At 38.9% G+C, this 19,292-nt stretch overlaps 1 protein-coding gene across 11 annotated transcripts in view; it reads left to right on the top strand.

Annotated features, from left to right (window-relative positions):
- LOC101884734 (ryanodine receptor 3-like) overlaps positions 1-19,292 on the top strand; it is a 275,348-nt gene that overhangs the window by 226,407 nt on the left and 29,649 nt on the right. For 6 of the 11 annotated variants that reach the window (XR_012393129.1, XR_012393127.1, XR_012393126.1 and 3 more), the window contains 9 exons: positions 2,629-2,738; positions 2,871-2,922; positions 3,996-4,052; positions 4,202-4,301; positions 4,398-4,477; positions 6,133-6,209; positions 6,383-6,456; positions 18,151-18,231; positions 18,318-18,406. Coding sequence is in view for 7 of the 11 variants with exons in the window: in XM_073927941.1 (XP_073784042.1) it covers positions 2,629-2,738; positions 2,871-2,922; positions 3,996-4,052; positions 4,202-4,301; positions 4,398-4,477; positions 6,133-6,209; positions 6,383-6,456; positions 18,151-18,231; positions 18,318-18,406 (720 nt within the window). In the remaining 4 variants the exon portion in view is untranslated. Of the gene's footprint in view, positions 1-2,628; positions 2,739-2,870; positions 2,923-3,995; positions 4,053-4,201; positions 4,302-4,397; positions 4,478-6,132; positions 6,210-6,382; positions 6,457-11,476; positions 11,495-18,150; positions 18,232-18,317; positions 18,407-19,292 lie in introns of those variants that run through there. The other 5 variants (XM_073927942.1, XM_073927937.1, XM_073927938.1 and 2 more) reach the window with 2 other exon arrangements.

The following is a 19,292-nucleotide window of genomic DNA, read 5'->3' as shown; positions in this document are numbered from 1 at the left end:
AAACATGTGTAAACTTGTGAAACTCACTCACAATCACATTTGATGACGATCTTTATTCCCGGCTGCTTTGCGCATGTCCTGTCTTATTGATATAATTATACACGTGACTATGAAGACAGGTTAATATGTGGCTGCCAATCAATTCGGTGGGCGGGGAAACCGCACTCCTACATCACATTGTGGTCGGCGTCAAAATGGGAGGGAGCTGGATCCTATTTTAATGCTAGGAAATGTAAAATAAGAGACGTATTGTGTTTCTATCAGCCCAATATGACTGTGGACACATTATACTACACACAGCTCTGTCCACACAGCCCACAGAAGAGGATTTTCATCATAGCTGCCCTTTAAAACAAGCTAAATAATCTGCCAATGGGCTAAGAACAGTAATCTTGGTTTTGCTTTGAGTTTGTCACTCACACCATTGGTTAAGAACTCACTTATTATTTTGACTCACTATATATGAAAACAAGACAGTATTTTTGCTTGTCTAGAAAATTCTCCTTGATTTACAGTAAGAATGTGTGAATATTTGATCTAGAAACAGGACAAACACTTTCAGTTTGCATTGTATTTTCCTTTTTTGTGCTGCTCTGTGTGTTATTGAGCTCATGAAGGATCCACCGCTCACCATCTTTATGTTGTTGTTGTTTTATCGTTTTAAAGAGCCCCTATTATACATGAAATAGGGACATATTTTTGTTGTAAGGGTCTCCAACAACAGTCTAATATGCATGCAAGGTCAAAAAACACTTTCATTATCTTATAATCTGCATTCATTTTTACCTGATTATCCCAGCGACTACCGTATGAATCGTCCAGTGTTTCATTTGTTCCCAAACCCCTCCTTAGCACGAAGCTAATCTGCGCTGATTGGACCGATGACAGTCTGCTGCGATTGGCTGACACTAACTGCCTTCAGCGCGAGACAGAGTGAAATGCCCAGCAGCTAATCAGCAATATAGAAGTCACAGTGCATACACGCTTCATAGTGTAAGGCGGGGATTTCAGCTGTCAGTGGGTGAATGTAAATTTAGACGATAGACTTGAAAATACAGACGACTAACTATTTTATTGAGCAAAAACTCCAAGAACTGGTCAGGAGATCTCCTAGCTTGTCACACTGCTCTTTTCTCTCTCACACACACACACATTACCCTCCTCGGAAGTCCGTAAACAAAGCAGCACATGTCGCGTTTTCAACGTGGCTTTACGCGCGATATGAGAATATAGCGAGTTAACCTGATACAGTACACGCGGTTACAAATAACAAATCACAACCCAGGGAACAACTTTAATTACACATACTAAAACTTGAGAAATGGAGGAAGGAACCGATCCATGTCCTGAATAGTCCATCAGTACTCTTTACTGATGCTTCCTTTAATAAACGGCCGATGAAGTCTTCTTTGTAGCATGTAGTTTCCAGAAGCTCGCAAACTGCTCAAGGCTGGGCTATAATGCTGAGGTTTCATCTTTGGGTAGAGACTCGATAATATCCATCTGCAGTGTGACTTCAATCGAATTCAATAATTCTGACTACAACTGTATGTATGTATGTATGTATGTGTGTGTGTGTGTGTATCTATGTATGTATGTATGTATGTATGTATGTGTATATATATATATATATATATATATATAAATATATATATATAAATAATAATAAGACTATATTATGTAATATTGACTATAGTGATATTAGCATCTAAAAACTGTATTTTAATTTCACGGGACCTGTAAGACGTTGTGGTCAGCCAACATTAGTGTTTGCTTTTGTGTTGACCTCTTTGTTTAGTGCATATTTATAACTGAATTATTTGTTTTCATTAACTCTCATTATAGCATGACGATCATCATCCAGTGTCTTCATCAGATCTGTGTATCAGAGCATCATGTGCTGCGGCTCAATTCACGTACTCTACTTTCTAAATTCCACAGCGTCACCACAGCGAAATGAACCGACAACTATTCCAGCATATATTTTATTTTATATTATCAATTATATTATTATTTTATATTTTACGCAGCTGATGCCCTTCCAGCTGCAACCCAGTACTGGGAAACACCCATACACTCACCCACACACACACACACACACACACACACACACACACACACACACACACACACTCATACACTACGGCCAATTTAGTTAATCAATTCCCCTATAGCGCATGTGTGTGGACTGTTGGGGAAACCGGAGCACCCGGAGGAAACCCACGCCAACACGGGGAGAACATGCAAACTCCACACAGAAATACCAACTGATCCAGCCGGGACTCGAACCAGCGACCTTCTTGCTGTGAGGCGACAGTGCTAAACCACCATGCTGCCTAATACTTGACATATTTATGCCAAAATATGATGTTTTTAAATTGCATTAAGATGTAGTATAAGCGTGTGAATTGGGACGCAGCCGTGTTCTCATCATCTCACTGTAGTGCACTGACAGCATGTGCCTGAGCTCATACAGCACTCACTCATCACTCTAACACTGATCATACATGAGCTGAGAAACGCCAGACACAACATCACTGCGGCTCTATAGCTGATCATACTGTGTGTGTGTGTGTGTATGTGTGTGTGTGTGTGTGTGTGTGTGTGTGTGTGTGTGTGTGTGTGTAGAAGACACAGCCGAAGCCTGATGAAGAGGAGGAGGAGATCACAGACACTCAGCCAGACCCTCTGCATCAGCTGATCCTGCACTTCAGCCACAACGCACTGACGGAGCGCAGGTACACACACTCACACACACGGAGTGCAGGTACACGCATACACACAAGGCACTGCCAGAATGTACAAATAAACACACACAGAGAGAGAGTGTTGTGTGAGTTTGATGTGTTTGTGTCGTTGTTGTGTTGCAGTTCTCTAGAGGAGGATCAGCTCTACATCGCATATGCAGACATGATGGCAAAGGTGTGTGTGTCATAACTGCACATCATTATTAATGTGTAATATTCACTGCTGTATCACCTAATACATAGATCCATATATAATTAATACCTATGATCAGTGGCGGCTCTAGTTTAAATAGCACCCTGGACGAACCACTCCATATCCATCTACACCTATATGCTAAGATCACGTAAGAAATGTTTGCATGAATATTAAAGTCTATTCTATAGAATACAAATAATATGTGTGTTATGTAATTATCTGTTGTCTTAGACCCGACTCATGACTGAGAAATAATGTTATTAAGACCCAACTCGACCCCTTGGCCCTTACCCCACCGCTTGTTTTGCAAATTCCCGTGAAGGGTTCGGGGTGTCCCAATTCTCTTTAGCTTGAAGGCGTGGGGCTAAGGGGAAGGGGTGAATACTGCAAATCCAATTAGACCCACTGTATTTGATAAACAAAGCAAGTCTCTCCTATAATATCTCTACTGAAAGACAGAAAATATTACTGAATTGCAAGAAAAATCATAAATATTTTCATATTAGTCAGTAATATTACTGAAATGAATAAAATAACTGAATAAATATAAATGTACACACATTTACACGAGTAAATAAACAGAATCAATGATAGACTGAAAATCTGCATGCACAGATTCGGTGTGGGCCTAGTGATCGCCCGTATTGCCCATGCCTAAATCCACCACTGACTATGATCAACTGCTGTCAGATGTTACAGTACATCAGAGCATATAATATTGAATATTCCACACATAATTAACAGTAATTAACACTGAATAATGATTTAGACACAGTTTTGTCTGACTTATTTCAGTTTAATAAAGCATTTCTGCATTTCAGAGCAACACTGAGCTTTTCATGAATGAATCTATTTCTAAATGACTCATTTGATTCAGTGATTCAATGATTCATTCATAAAGACACTCACTTACTGTTTTGAATGAATCAATTGAACAAGTAATTCAGTGAATCATTTATAAAGACAGGGAATTGCAGACCTACTGAAAGCCACATGTATATTTTTATAGAGAGAGAGAGAGGGTTCTGAACTTTGCTGTTCTTCATTTATAGAGCTGTGCTGAAAACGAGGAAGAGGAGGAGGAGGAAGACAAAGAGAAAACATTTGAGGTGAGCAGAGGCCAAATATGAGACTAACAGGAGACAGACACTGAGATCCTGATGAGTGTGTGTGTGTGTGTGTGTGTGTGTGTGTGTGTGTGTGTGTGTGTGTGTGTGTGTGTGTGTGTGTGTGTGTGTGTGTGTGTGTGTGAGATCAGGAGAAGGAGATGGAGAAGCAGAAGACTCTCTATCAGCAGGCCAGACTTCATGACAGAGGAGCAGCAGAGATGGTCTTACAGATGGTCAGCGCTAGTAAAGGTAAACACACACACACACACACACACAAACACACACACACACACGCAGATCCATCATCATCATCACTATCACTGAGTGTGTGTGTGTGTGTTTCAGGACGTCTGGATCCGATGGTGACGTTCACACTGAAGCTGGGCATCTCCATCCTCAACGGAGGGAACATCGTGGTCCAGCAGGTCAGACTCTAAGATCTCATTATTCCAGACTAACTCAAGGAAACCAGGCTTTCTCCAGAAGAAGAACAGAAGAGGAAACACTGAGAAATCTCCTCCAAGCACCTTAAGCAGAAGCTCGAGCAGAAGAAGATATTCTATACTGCTCCATTTCATTATATTCCTGTTTATTTCATTCCATTCTGTTCTGTTCTTCTTTATTCTGTTTCATTCTGTATTCTATTCCATTCCATTTAATTCTATTATTTTATTCTATTTTATTCTATTCCATCCTATTCTGTTATTTTAGTTTATTCCACTCTATTCTATTCCATTCCATTAATTCTATTTTTTACATTTTTTTTGTTTCACTCATTTTATTATATTCTTTTTATTCTATTTTCTTCTAGTCTATTCTATCCTGTTCTATTCTTTTTATTCTATTCCAGTCTATTGTATTCCATTCCATTTAATTCTCTACTTTTTATTCTTTCTTTCATTCTATTCTATTCCATTTTAGTCCATTATATTCTGTTCTTTTCATTTAATACTGGTCTATTCTATACCATTCCATTTAAATATATTATTTTTAATTATTCTTTTATTTTATTTTAGTTCATTGTTTTTTTATTTCATTTTATCCTATTATTTCTTTTTATTTTATTCTACTCCATTCTATTCCATTTGATTTAATCTATTCTTTTTATTATTTCTTTCATTATATTATATTATATTATATTATATTATATTATATTATATTATATTATTATATTATATTATATTATATTATATTATATTATATTATATTATATTATATTATTTTGTATTATATTATATATTTTATATTTTATTTTATTATATTTTATCTTATATATTTTATAATATATTATATTATATTATATTGTATTATGTTATATAATTTATATTATTTTATATATTTTATTATATTATATATTTTATTAAATATATGTATAATATATTATATTGTATTATATTATATTATATTATATTATATTATATTATATTATATTATATTATATTATATTATATTATATTATATTATATTATATTATATTGTGGTCTCCTACTCTATTCCTATTCTATTCTGATCTATTACACCCTATTCTTTTTATTTAATCCACTCTATTCTATTCCATTCCATTTAAATATATTGTTTTTTTTTCTTTTTTTCATTCTGTTCTATTCAATTTAATTCTATCCTCTTCTATTATTTGTATTCTATTCCAGTTTATTGTATTCCATTCCATTTATTCTTTTCTTTTTGTTCTATTCTATTCTGTCCTATTCTATAATTTTTATTTTATTCCATTCTTTCCTATTCTATTTTATTCCATTCCTTTTAAATATATTCTATTTTTTGTTATGTTCTATTCTATTCCATTTAATTTTATTCTTTTTATTCTTTCATTCTATTCTGATCTATTCTACTCCATCCTATTCTATTCTTTTTATTCTATGCCAGTCTATTTCATCCATTCCATTAATTATATTATTTTCATTCTTTTTTTATTCTTTTCTATTCTATCCTATTCTATCCTATTCTATTCCATTGTATTATTTCTTTCAATATATTATTTTCTTTTTAATTCTATGCCATTCCAGTTAATTCTGTTCTTTTTGTTATATTCTGTTGAATTCTGTTCTTCTCTCCTGTACAGAAAATGCTGGACTATCTGAAGGAGAAGCGAGACGTGGGTTTCTTCAAGAGTCTGTCAGGACTGATGCAGTCGTGCAGGTCATTCTCACTCTTTGCGTTTACATGCTCATTACATTATAATTCAGAATTAACCCTTACAGTAGATGTTGATGAACCAACAAAAAGATCTATCCGAGTAAAGTGTGTATATTTTTACAATTAATCGAAAATTGTTGGGCTCACATAGACATTATATTTCTGTGTTTCTGCAGTGTTCTGGATCTGAATGCATTCGAGCGTCAGAATAAGGCGGAGGGATTGGGGATGGTGACGGAGGAGGGATCCAGTAAGTCACACACAAGCACACACACAGACAGAGAGACAGACACACACTCATTCACACACATATATTTCACACAGATGTTTTAATGAGACTCATGATGTGTGCGTGTGTGTGTGTGTTTGAGGAGCTGTTAGAGAAACTCGTACACTCATCATCATCATCATCATCATCGTCTAATACTGCACTGTGAGCTTCACTAATGCACAAAACAGCAGAAATGACACACAATACTCGAGTTATGAAGATATCTCTTTAATAAGTTTAAAAACAAATCTATAAAATGATCAGTTTTTTGAAGGGCTGTTTTTAAAATCTATCTACAATGTAAATGTGCCATTTTCTGTGCAAACATGTAAATGATTCAGTGATTCATTCATGAAGACATGCTTGCTTTGTTTCTTAATGAATCAGCTGTTTTGAATGAATCATTTGAATGGATGACTCAGCGAATCACTCATTTAGACAAGTGACGAATCTTTATATCAGGTGCCATGTTCAAGGCTTAAAGTAGCTCCTAATTTGCAGATTTAAGAGAAAGTCTTTAAAATAATGCTGTTGGTGCTAAATGTAGCACTCCTACATGTTTGTTTTAGAGTTAGAGCTAGCTGCTAGATCAGTGAAACATTAGCAGTAGTGAAGAAAACACTTAAAGGTGCTGTAGGATCATGTGTGTGCAGATGTTCAGAAGCGTGCTCAGTCATGCCTGTTTATCTGAAACACACTGCTGAAGTCAGATATTCTGCTGTGAACATGTGTGTTACGTGCCGGAGCAGCTGTCTTTGTTTTGGTCTCTTTAACCCGCCCACTGCCAGTTTAGCCAATTATATTTCAGCAGCCTGGGTTGCCAGATTGTGGAAAACTTCGTATTTCATTTAGTCAAATGTGACTGAAATGTGACCTCTGGTGGACAATAGCAGACTCTGAAATGAGACGCAGATTCAGAGTTCCACATAAGGTTATTAATTAGCAAATAATATAAATATTATGAGTGTAAACATTAGGTCAGCTGGCTACGCTTTAACCTAACAACACGCTATGTGATGAGAGTGTTAAGCAATTGGGCTGTTTGCAGCAGACAAAACATGACAGAAATGTAAACACAGCCATTATAGAATAGCACACTCACTGCACTCCAGCACAATGATGAGCTTTATAATCTAATGAAGACATATTAAAGCTCTTGAACAATATTAATGTGGATGCTGAATCACTGATATGTGTTGGTTTGCACTGAGTCTCTGAAGTTCAGTTTCAGATGCTTTATTGTATTTTCCAGATCTGAGCTGAACTATCTGCTGCTGCTGTCAGTTGTATGGCGATACATTACATGTAAAACTCACATTATTAGTGTTTAACACTGAATAAATCACATGAGAGAAATAGAAACTGTTTCTAATATATGCATTTCTGGTGTTGGTTAGGACAAAAACCTTTTAATACAACTTTACACAATTTAAATCAGCCTTTAGGCTCGGTAGTCAGGCTCACTCCTGTTGGTGTCGTCAATCTGGCAACCTGCGCTTGCATATGTTTTAAAGCAGGTGTGCAATACCTACCTGTCAAACTCAGTACTGCACCTATAAAAAAACTAAATACACAGAAAATGTCTATTTTCAAACACCCATTCATGCAAATATTTGTTCTATAACTACATATTTGATCATTTTAATGTATTTTTCTAAGTATATATTTTTTAAATATTTAAATTCATTAAAATATGTATTTGTTTATTATTTTCTAAGATAACAAAAAATTCTATATTTATGGTCCTCAACATTAAAAGCAAAGCAACTGTCATTTTAGTGCATTTCTTCACTTATCCTGCGTCTTTATTTGAATGTGAATTGTATTTGTATTTTTAAACCTTTGAAATATTTGTATTTTCAAGGGAGACCGCTTAGGATGAAATGTTTTGTGTGCATTTGTTGATGTTTATTGCTCCTGGTGCAGTATTGCAGTCACTAACTCATGTATTTTCAGTTATGTTCACTCATATTTACCTTCACATCTTCATAAACGCACACAGTAATGTTTCTCTTTCCTGTTCATTTAATTCATTTCTTTAGTATAGTTCATATACACGTATGGTTCATTATTTATTTTCTCTGAATCATTTGGCTTGTATTCACTGAATCGTTTGATTCATGGTTCCTGCTCACTGAATTGTTTGGTTCATTTTTTGCGGAATCATTTTATTTCATAATTCAGGTTCACTAAACCTTTTTGTTCATAGTTTATGTTAACTGAATAATTTGGTTCGTATTTACTGAATCTTTTGGTTCATAGTTCATGTTTTCTGAATCGTTTATTTTATTTTTGAATCGTTTGGTTCATAAATCATATTCACTGAATCGTTTGATTCATATTCATGATTACTGAATTGTTTGGTTCATTTTTCGCTGAATTCCTTTATCTCATAATTTGAGTTCACTTACTTTTTTGGTTCATAATTTATGTTCACTGAATCTTTTGATTCATAGTTCATGTTCAATGAATTGTTTGGTTCATTTTTCATTTGTCAATCATTTGGTACATAGTTTATGTTAACTGAATCATTGGGTTTGTGTTTACTTAATCTTGTGGTTCATAGTTCATGTTCACTGAATCATTTGATACATAATTTATGTTCACTGAATCTTATGATTTATAGTTTATGTTAACTGAATCATTTGCTAAATAGTTTATGTTAACTGAATCATTTGGTTTGTGTTCACTAAATCGTTTGGTTCATAGGTTATGTTCACTGAATGGTTTGGTTCATATTCTCTGAATCATTTGGTTTATAGTTCATGGTAACTGAATCATTTGGTTTATTTTTTCTAAATCGTTTAAAATTCATGTTTACTTAATCTTTTGGTTCATAGTTCATGTTCACTGAATGATTTGATTCATAATTTATGTTTACTGAATCATATGGTTCGTAGTTCATGTTAACTGAATCATTTGGTTTGTATTCACTAAATCGTTTTGTTCATAGTTCATGTTTATTGAATCGGTTGGTTCATTTTTTATTTTCTATGAATCGTTTGGTTCATATTCACTGAATCGTTTGGTTTATTGTTGAATCATTTTATTTCATAATTCTTGTTCACTTCATATTTTGGTTCATAGTTCATGTTCATGGAATCATTTAATTTATAATTCATGTTCACTGAATCGTTTGGTTCATAGATCACGTTCACTGAATCGTTTGGTTCATAGATCATGTTCACTGGATCATTTGGTTCATAGATCATGTTCACTGAATCGTTTGGTTCATATTCACTGAATCGTTTGGTTTATTGTTGAATCATTTTATTTCATAATTCTTGTTCACTTTATAGTTTGGTTCATAGTTCATGTTCATGGAATCATTTAATTACTAGGTGCGTTCGACATGAAGCTCAGATGCAGCCGGTGATCAACGAGATTAGCCGAGCGCAGGCGGGGCGGAGTTGAAAACGGAGCCGTCAAGACGGACAGCTGGACACTTCGGGACTCAAAGTTGCTGCAGTCATGATGACCGATCACATGGCGTCATCATATTTTTTTGTTATTTTTATTTATAACAACAAAACATTTACAAATAAAACAGAATACAGGCTCTTCAAACTGTAGTTCCTTTTTAAACAATAAGAGAGAATTATGAATAAAATATATAACAAATGCATGAGAGAAATAAGAGGAAATGAGAGGTTAAAATAAACATAAAAACGAACAGGTCTATTAAATACAAAGCAATAAGCATTAATTCTAGGAGTTAAACATCAATCTTTAGGCTAATACTTCTTGTTTGAATATGCTAAAAAAGGGTTTACATATATGTACATTTATAGATATAAAAATTTCCCATGTAAAAAGCAAAACAAGGTGTTTTGATTAGGTCTTAATAAATGACATTATTTTGGATAATGAATAAATTTTCAAAAAAGCATTTTAATCCAAAAAGATTGTGTTGAAAAGAACAAAAGGTAAAATAAGTGAGCGATGTAGAAGTTTTCCAGAAAGAGCAGGTAGCCTTTAAACTGCTAGACAGGAAATAAAATATATATTTATATTATAATAATAAAGCCATTTTATAATTATTTAATAAAATAGTTCTTTACTTTAATTTGTTAAGAGAGCTTTAGGGGGGCAGGATCAATGATGATGATTATTTTATTTCAAGTCTGTAAGACTTATTTAAGTTCATATTTAGGTTATTCACTAAAATATACACTAAAATATATCATTTAAATCGTTCATGGAGATGAATGCAGTAAATAGTCTGTATAAAAAAGTAAAAAATAAACCTGTGCAAACAAGCTAACCTTTAACCAGATTATTTAACAAAAGATGATACTGCAGTAAAATTTTTGTAGTCTTTTAATAAGCAAGATGTGTACAGGATAGAGAGGGTGTGAAAAGTGAATTGTTTGTTTTGAAACTTTTGGATCGGAATTTGTCCAATTATAAACCCGAAATACACGTGTTTGTTGTCATGTGGTGAACTCGGCCAATCGTATAATATCGGTGTCGTCATCAGAGCTCCTGCAGTCGCTCTTCAGAAGCTGCACGGTCTGAGTCTGCCGTCTGATCTCGGAGCGCTGTCGCGGTACTTTGATGCCACATGTGACAGTCATGTGGCGTCGGCGCAGCATCAATCCGGACAAGATTTCTAACCAGAATGCACCGCTTTAAGACAGATTTCGATCGATCTGCGCAGCGCTGCATGAAGTCGAACGCACCTTATAATTCATGTTCACTGAATCGTTTGGTTCATAGATCATATTCACTGAATCGTTTGGTTCATAGATCATGTTCACTGGATCGTTTGGTTCATAGATCATGTTCACTGGATCGTTTGGTTCATAGTTTGTTTGCTGAATCGTTTGATTCATTGTCATGTGGTTCAGGCATAAGTGATGGTGATGTCTCCAAATCTGCTGTCAGTGTCAGTATCTCTGGTTCTTCTGGAAGTTTCCGTGTCTTCTCCTTTGCTTATGTCTGCTGTTTTTCTATGTTGATTTCTTTCTTCTTGTCATTCTTTTGTCATCGGTGGCAGTCAACGTGAGGGAGCGCGGTAAATACACGGTTCAGATTCTATCTGTGTGCCATCGCTGCTCCTGTCTGTCTGTCAGTCTGTCTGTCTGTTCTGTCTGTCTGAATGCGTGTCTGCAGGACTCCAGTGCATGTGTCATGTGGCAGGAAGTGAACTTCTCTGACTTCCTTCTGATCCTCCTTTCTGTCTGTCTCTTTATCTCTCTCCTGTATTTCTCGCTCATCTTTCTAATCTTAATATATTCTGTGTGTGCAAATAATGTTCAACTCCTCCAACAAACAAAGTTTGAAGGATGTTTGTTTGTAGAAAGATGCATAGCTGTGATCTAACCTTAACAGTGTGCTTTATTTCCATCTCCATGTGTTTATAAGTCAGGATGTTCAAACTCGGGTTTGTTATTTCATGAAAAAAACAACAACAAAATGTTGTTTTAAAAATACAAAACAATCAGACCATTAAAAACCAGGAAAGAATACAAAACCAGTATTAAGAGGGAATGTAAGGTGATCAAATACAAGTGTTCACAACCTAGCCTAGTGACAGCCTAGCAACCACTCAGAACACCATCGTGACTGTATAGCGACAGCCTAGTAACCACTCAAAATACCACCGTGACTGTATAGCAACAGCCTAGTAACACTTATAACAACACGGCAACTGTACACCGACAGCCTAGTAACCACTCAGTACACCACAGTGACTGTATAGCAACAACTTAGTAACCACTCAGAACACCACCGTGACTGTATAGCAACAGCCTAGTAACACTTATAACAACACTGCAACTGTACACCGACAGCCTAGTAACCACTCAGTACACCACCGTGACTGTATAGCAACAGCCTAGTAACACTTATAACAACACTGCAACTGTATACCGACAGCCTAGTAACCGCTCAGTACACCACCGTGACTGTTTAGCGACAGCCTAGTAACCACTCAGTACACCACCGTGACTGTATAGCAACAGCCTAGTAACACTTATAGCAACACTGCAACTGTATACCGACAGCCTAGTAACCGCTCAGTACACCACCGTGACTGTATAGCAACAGCCTAGTAACACTTATAACAACACTGCAACTGTATACCGACAGCCTAGTAACCACTCAAAACACCACCGTGACTGTATAGCAACAGCCTAGTAACACTTATAACAACACTGCAACTGTATACCGACAGCCTAGTAACCACTCAAAACACCACCGTGACTGTATAGCAACAGCCTAGTAACACTTATAACAACACTACAACTGTATACCGACAGCCTAGTAACCACTCAAAACACCACCGTGACTGTATAGCAACAGCCTAGTAACCACTCAGAACACCACCATGACTGTATAGCAACAGCCTAGTAACACTTAGAACAGTACTACGACTGTATACCGACAGCCTAGTAACCATTCAGAACACCACCGTGACTGTATAGCAACGGCCTAGTAACCACTCAGAACACCACCGTGACTGTATTGCAACAGCCTAGTAACACTTAGAACAGCACTACGACTGTATACCGACAGCCTAGTAACCACTCAAAACACCACCGTGACTGTATAGCAACAGCCTAGTAACCACTCAGAACACCACCATGACTGTATAGCAACAGCCTAGTAACACTTAGAACAGCACTACGACTGTATACCGACAGCCTAGTAACCATTCAGAACACCACAGTGACTGGATAGCAACAGCCTAGTAACCACTCAAAACACCACCGTGACTGTATAGCGACAGCCTAGTAAGCACTCAAATCCCCACCATGACTTTGTAGCAACAGCGTAGTAACACTCAAAACAACACTGTGACAGTATAGTGACAGCCTAGTAACCACATAAAAATAGCCTAGTAACCACTCAGAACATCACCATGACTGTATAGCAACAGCCTAGTAACCACTCAGAACACCACCGTGACTGTATACCGACAGCCTAGTAACCACTCAGAACACCACCGTGACTGTATACCGACAGCCTAGTAACCACTCAGAACACCACCGTGACTGTATACCGACAGCCTAGTAACCACTCAGAACACCACCGTGACTGTATAGCAACAGCCTAGTAACTACTCAGAACACCACAATGATTGTATAGCAACAGCCTAGTAACCACTCAGAACAACACTGCGGCTGTATACCAACAACCTAGTAACCCCTCAGAACACCATGACTGTATAGTGACAGCCTAGTTACCACATAAAGATATCCTATAGTAACCACTCAGAACACCACAATGACTGTAGAGCAACAGCCTTGTATAATGACATAAAATAGACTAGTTACCACTTAAAACACCCTAGCAACTGTACAAAACATCACCACTGCATAGCAACAGCCTAATGACTACTAAAGCATACAAAACTTATCAAAATACCACAATGACTGTATAGCAACACCCTAGCAACCACTCAAAACACCTCAGCAGCTCCATTGCAACAGCCTAGTAACCACTCAACCAGCCTAGTCTTCAGAATTCCACATTGACTGTATAACTACACCGTAGCAACCACTCAAAACAACACAGTAAAATCATAGCAACGGCTTAACAACCACTCAAAACACCATTGCGAGTTCTACTATATCCTAGGTGTCTAAATAATGTTCAATTCTTTCAACAAACAAGTCTGATTATTATTATTGTTTGTAGAAAGATGCAGTAAACTAACCTTAAAGCATGCTTTATTTACATTTCCATGTTGTTATAATTCAGGTTTTTCCAAATGGGGGTTTGTTATTGGATGGAGAAGAACAGTTTAAATGTCAAATCCAATGAAATGTATTGACAGAATGAGCAGTGATCAATACAGCACTAGAACATTATCCTTGAGAGCATGTAGCAGTAATAACAGTGACTATTTAAACTAACCCATTAACACTGTATGCTAATCAATAGTCAGATGATGGTTTCAGTTACTCTGTATAATCTACTGCTTTTACCTTGATCACATGATTAATCAGCCCTTCCAGGATTAAACGAGACTAAAATGAATGTCGTGTTGAGTTTTGACGTTTTGTGGAATTTCTTTCATTATATTGCTGTAAAAATATACACACAAATACACAACTTAATTCATTAATGATGTTTTAGTTAATTATCTAAACAATTATTTTTAAGGCATCATTGAGAATTTACTTTTGTAAATGTGTGTAAACATATATTTATTCAGTTGTTATATTCATTTACCACAGCGGAATGAACCGCCAACTATTCCAGCAAATATTTTACACAGTGGATGCCCTTCCAGCTGCAACCCTGTACTGGGAAACACTCATAGATACTCATTCTCACACACACACTCATACACTACGGCCAGTTTAGTTGATCAATTCCCCTATAGCGCATGTGTTTGCAGGGCCGGCGCATCCATAGAGGCAACCTAGGCGGCCACCTAGAGCGGCAGAATAGAGAGGGTGGCGTCACCGACACTACCATCACCTCTTGCGCCCTCACCCCAAGACTCTCACTTCAGGGTCTAGGGCGGCGTCCGCAACACTACCCTCACCATCCGCACCCTTAGTTATATCGGCGCCTAGGGCGGCAGAATAGAGAGGGCAGCGTCCGCGACACTACCCTCACCATCCGCACCCTTAGTTATATCCGCGCCTAGGGCGGCAGAATAGAGAGGGCAGCGTCCGCGACACTACTCTCAGCACCCACGCCCTCAGTTATATCCGCGGCTAGGGCTGTGTTTGCGACACTACCCTCAGCACCTGCGCCCTAAGTTATATCCACGTCTAGGCAGGCATTTGCGACACTACCCTCAGCACCCGCTCCCTCAGTTATATCCGCGGCTAGGGCGGTGTTTGCGACACTACCCTCACCACCTGCGCCCTCAGTTATATCCGCGGCTAGGGCGGTGTTTGCGACACTACCCTCACCACCTGCGCCCTCAGTTATATCCGCGGCTAGGGCGGTGTTTGCGACACTACCCTCAGCACCCGCTCCCTCAGTTATATCCGCGTCTAGGCCGGCATTCGCAACACTACCCTCAGCACCCATGCCCTCAGTTATATCTGCGTCTAGGGCGGCGTCCGCAAAACTACCCTCACCACTTGCACCCTTAGTTATATCCGCATCTAGGGCGGCAGAATAGAGAGGGTGGCGTCCGCGAAACTACCCTCAGCACCGCGCCCTCAGTTATATCCGCGTCTAGGGCGCCGTTCGCGACACTACCCTCACCACCCACTGCATCAGTTATATCCGCGTCTAGGGCAGCTTTCACGACACTACCCTCAGCACCCGTGCCCTCAGTTATATCCGCATCTAGGGCGGCAGAATAGAGAGGGCGGCATCCTTGACAGCTCCCTCACCACCTGCGCCCTCAGTTATACTCATGTCTAGGGTGGCGTTCGCGACACTACCATCACCACCTGCACCCTTAGTTAGATCTGCGCCTAGGGCGGCAGAATAAAGAGGGCGGCGTCCGCGACACTACCCTCACCACCCACGGCATCAGTTATATCCGCGTCTAGGGCGGCGTTCGCGACACTACCCTCAGCACCCATGCCCCCATTTATATCCGCGTCTAGGGTGGCAGAATAGAGAGGGCGGCGTCCGCGACAGCTCCCTCACCACCTGCGCCCTCAGTTATATCCACGTCTAGGGCGGCGTTCGTGACACTACCCTCAACAGCCGCGCCCTCAGTTATATCCACGTCTAGGGTGGCAGAATAGAGAGGGCGGTGTCCACGACAGCTCCTTTAACACCTGCGCCCTCAGTTATATCTGCGTCTAGGTCGGCGTCTGCGACATGACCCTCACCACCCGAGCCCTCAGTTATATCCGCGTTTAGGGCGGCAGAATATTGAGGGCGGCGTCCGCGAAAGGTCCCTTGACATCAACCGCCCCAACCTGCTTTCACTTTAGGGTTTTGCCCTCCAATAGACAACAACAGGGTAGGCGACATCTAATGTATATATCTATGGGAATCACTTCTTAAACTGCATCCAAAATGGCTGACATACAAATTAGGACATTTTATGGGAAGGAGAGAGGTATGTAAAAATGCATTTTTTAACTATTATTATTACATTTATTCAATTCAATTTCAATTCAGCTTTATTTGTACAGCGCTTTTACAATGTAGATTGTGTCAAAGCAGCTTCACATAAATGTTCATAGTAACTGGATCAGGGTAGTTCAGTTTTTAGTGTTTAAGTTCAGTTCAGTTTAGCTCAGTTCAGTGTGATTTAGATTAGACTAGATATTCTTCAAGACACGTCTATACAGCTTACAGTGACATTTAAAGGCTTCACTAGGGTAATTAGCGTAACTAGGCAGGTTAGGGTAATTAGGCAAGTTGTTGTATAACGACGGTTTGTTCTGTAGATCAGGGGTTTTCAAACAAGTTTGGCCAATTTCACTCGCACCCCTCCTCAAATACCCCCCGATTAAGGCCCCCCACCCCCAACCGCACGCCAAAATTATAATGCATGTGCAAACATCATGCACATATTACTTACTGCGTTTAAAGTGCGTAGCATTAACATAACATACATTGAAACATAAATATATCTGATTCAGTGTGATGGCTGAGCCTGCTTCTGTGAGGACAGCGTGGTTGGATTCCTGACAAGAACTAACTGTAAATCATCTTCCACTGTCAATGAGCGTGAGCCATAGCATACTTGCTTTTGATGTACAAACATACAGAAAAGCAGCTGATGTACAAGATCGCAGAGCCCTGACGGTGTGGTTGAGTCGAGCATTGAGTATGTTTACATGGGCAACAATACTTTAATACAATTTTAATATGAGTCTACCGTGTAAACTGCCATTTTTGATGAACTTGATGCGACTAAAGTCATCACTGAACTAAACAGAAATGTAATCAAGACATGTGGAGTAATGTAAAATACTATTATCATGTAATGTTAAGACTTTTGCCGTATTTTCCCACACACAGTAATGCCAGATGTAGCTGACTGATTCCAGCCCAAAAATATTCAAAACCTGCCGAAATGCAAAAATACCCGCCCATATTTAATTTATTTATCGTGGGTTTTTTTGTTACTATACTCCTAAAATCGGGAGGCATGGTGGTTCAGTAGTTGGCACTGTGGCCTCACAGCAAAAAGGTGTTTCTGTGTGGAGTTTGCATGTTCTCCCCGTGTTGGCGTTGGTTTCCTCCGGGTGCTCCGGTTTCCCCCACAATCCAAAAACACATGCGCCATAGGGGAACTGATCAACTAAATTGGCTATAGTGTATGAGTGTGTGTGTGAATTAGTGTGTATGGATGTTTCCCAGTACTGGGTTACAGCTAGAAGGGCATCCACTGCATAAAACATATGCTGGAATAGTTGGCGGTTCATTCCCCTATGGTGATCCCTAATAAATTAAGGCTTTGCACAATGGTTGAGCAGATTTTATTTGCGACTACTGGAAAGCTTTGCAGACAGCGCTCTGTGGTGCGGCTGGAGTTTCCACAGTGCCCTGACCAGTGTCCACAAACTGCAGGAAATCTGTGTCTAAAAATTATATAAAAATGACAAGCTTTATTATTTGGCTTGATTTTGCGTTAAATTCATCAGTCGTAGACTCACAAAATCCTGGAGGGTCTGAGTAATGAGGTGTAGTGTGTTTCTGATGGTCGGGGCTCATAGACAGATTCTCAGTGGTGGTGTCAGATCTCTGCTGAAGAGCCCTGTCTGAGCTGTGTGTGTGTTTCCCTCAAAGGCTCTAAAGTCCTGCAGAATGATGAGTTCACCAAAGATCTGTTCAGGTTCCTGCAGCTCCTGTGTGAAGGACACAATAATGGTGAGAAATCACATCACATCTCGATCACACAAACAAATGATCTTCTTCCCAAGTAACGCCTGTGTTTCATGATGCCCTTGTTTTAGATTTCCAGAACTTTCTCAGAACACAGACGGGAAACACGACCACGGTGAACATTATCATCAGCACGGTGGACTATCTGCTCCGACTACAGGTACACAGTAACCTAGCAACCACTTAAAACATCATAGCGACCACAGAAAGACAGCCTAGTAACCACTTAAAACATCATAGCGACCACAGAAAGACAGCCTAGTAACCACTTAAAACATCATAGCGACCACAGAAAGACAGCCTAGTGACCACTCAAAACATCACAGCGACCACAGAAAGACAGCCTATCAACCACTTAAAACATCACAGCGACCACAGAAAGACAGCCTAGTAACCACTTAAAACATTATAGCGACCACAGAAAGACAGCCTAGTAACCACTTAAAACATCATAGCGACCACAGAAAGACAGCCTAGTAACTACTCAAAACACCATAGTGACCTCATAGCAACAGCCTAGCAACCACTCAAAACACCACAGTGACCACAGAAAGACAGCCTAGTAACCACTTAAAACACCATAGTGACCTCAGAAAGACAGCCTATCAACCACTTAAAACATTATAGCGACCACAGAAAGACAGCCTAGTAACCACTCAAAACATCACAGCGACCACAGAAAGACAACCTAGTAACCACTCAAAACATCACAGCGACCACAGAAAGACAGCCTAGCAACCACTCAAAACATCACAGCGACCACAGAAAGACAGCCTAGCAACCACTCAAAACATCACAGCGACCACAGAAAGACAGCCTAGTAACCACTCAAAACATCACAGCGACCACAGAAAGACAACCTAGTAACCACTCAAAACATCACAGCGACCACAGAAAGACAGCCTAGCAACCACTCAAAACATCACAGCGACCACAGAAAGACAGCCTAGCAACCACTCAAAACAGTACGACTCAATAGCGACCCCCTAGTAACCACTCAAAAAACCACAGTGACCACATAGCAACAGCCTAGTAAGCCTTTAAAA

This window comes from Danio rerio, chromosome 17 (genome assembly GCF_049306965.1).
Source record: "Danio rerio strain Tuebingen ecotype United States chromosome 17, GRCz12tu, whole genome shotgun sequence".
Lineage (NCBI taxonomy): Eukaryota > Metazoa > Chordata > Actinopteri > Cypriniformes > Danionidae > Danio > Danio rerio.
This window is presented reverse-complemented; position numbering and strand designations above follow the sequence as displayed.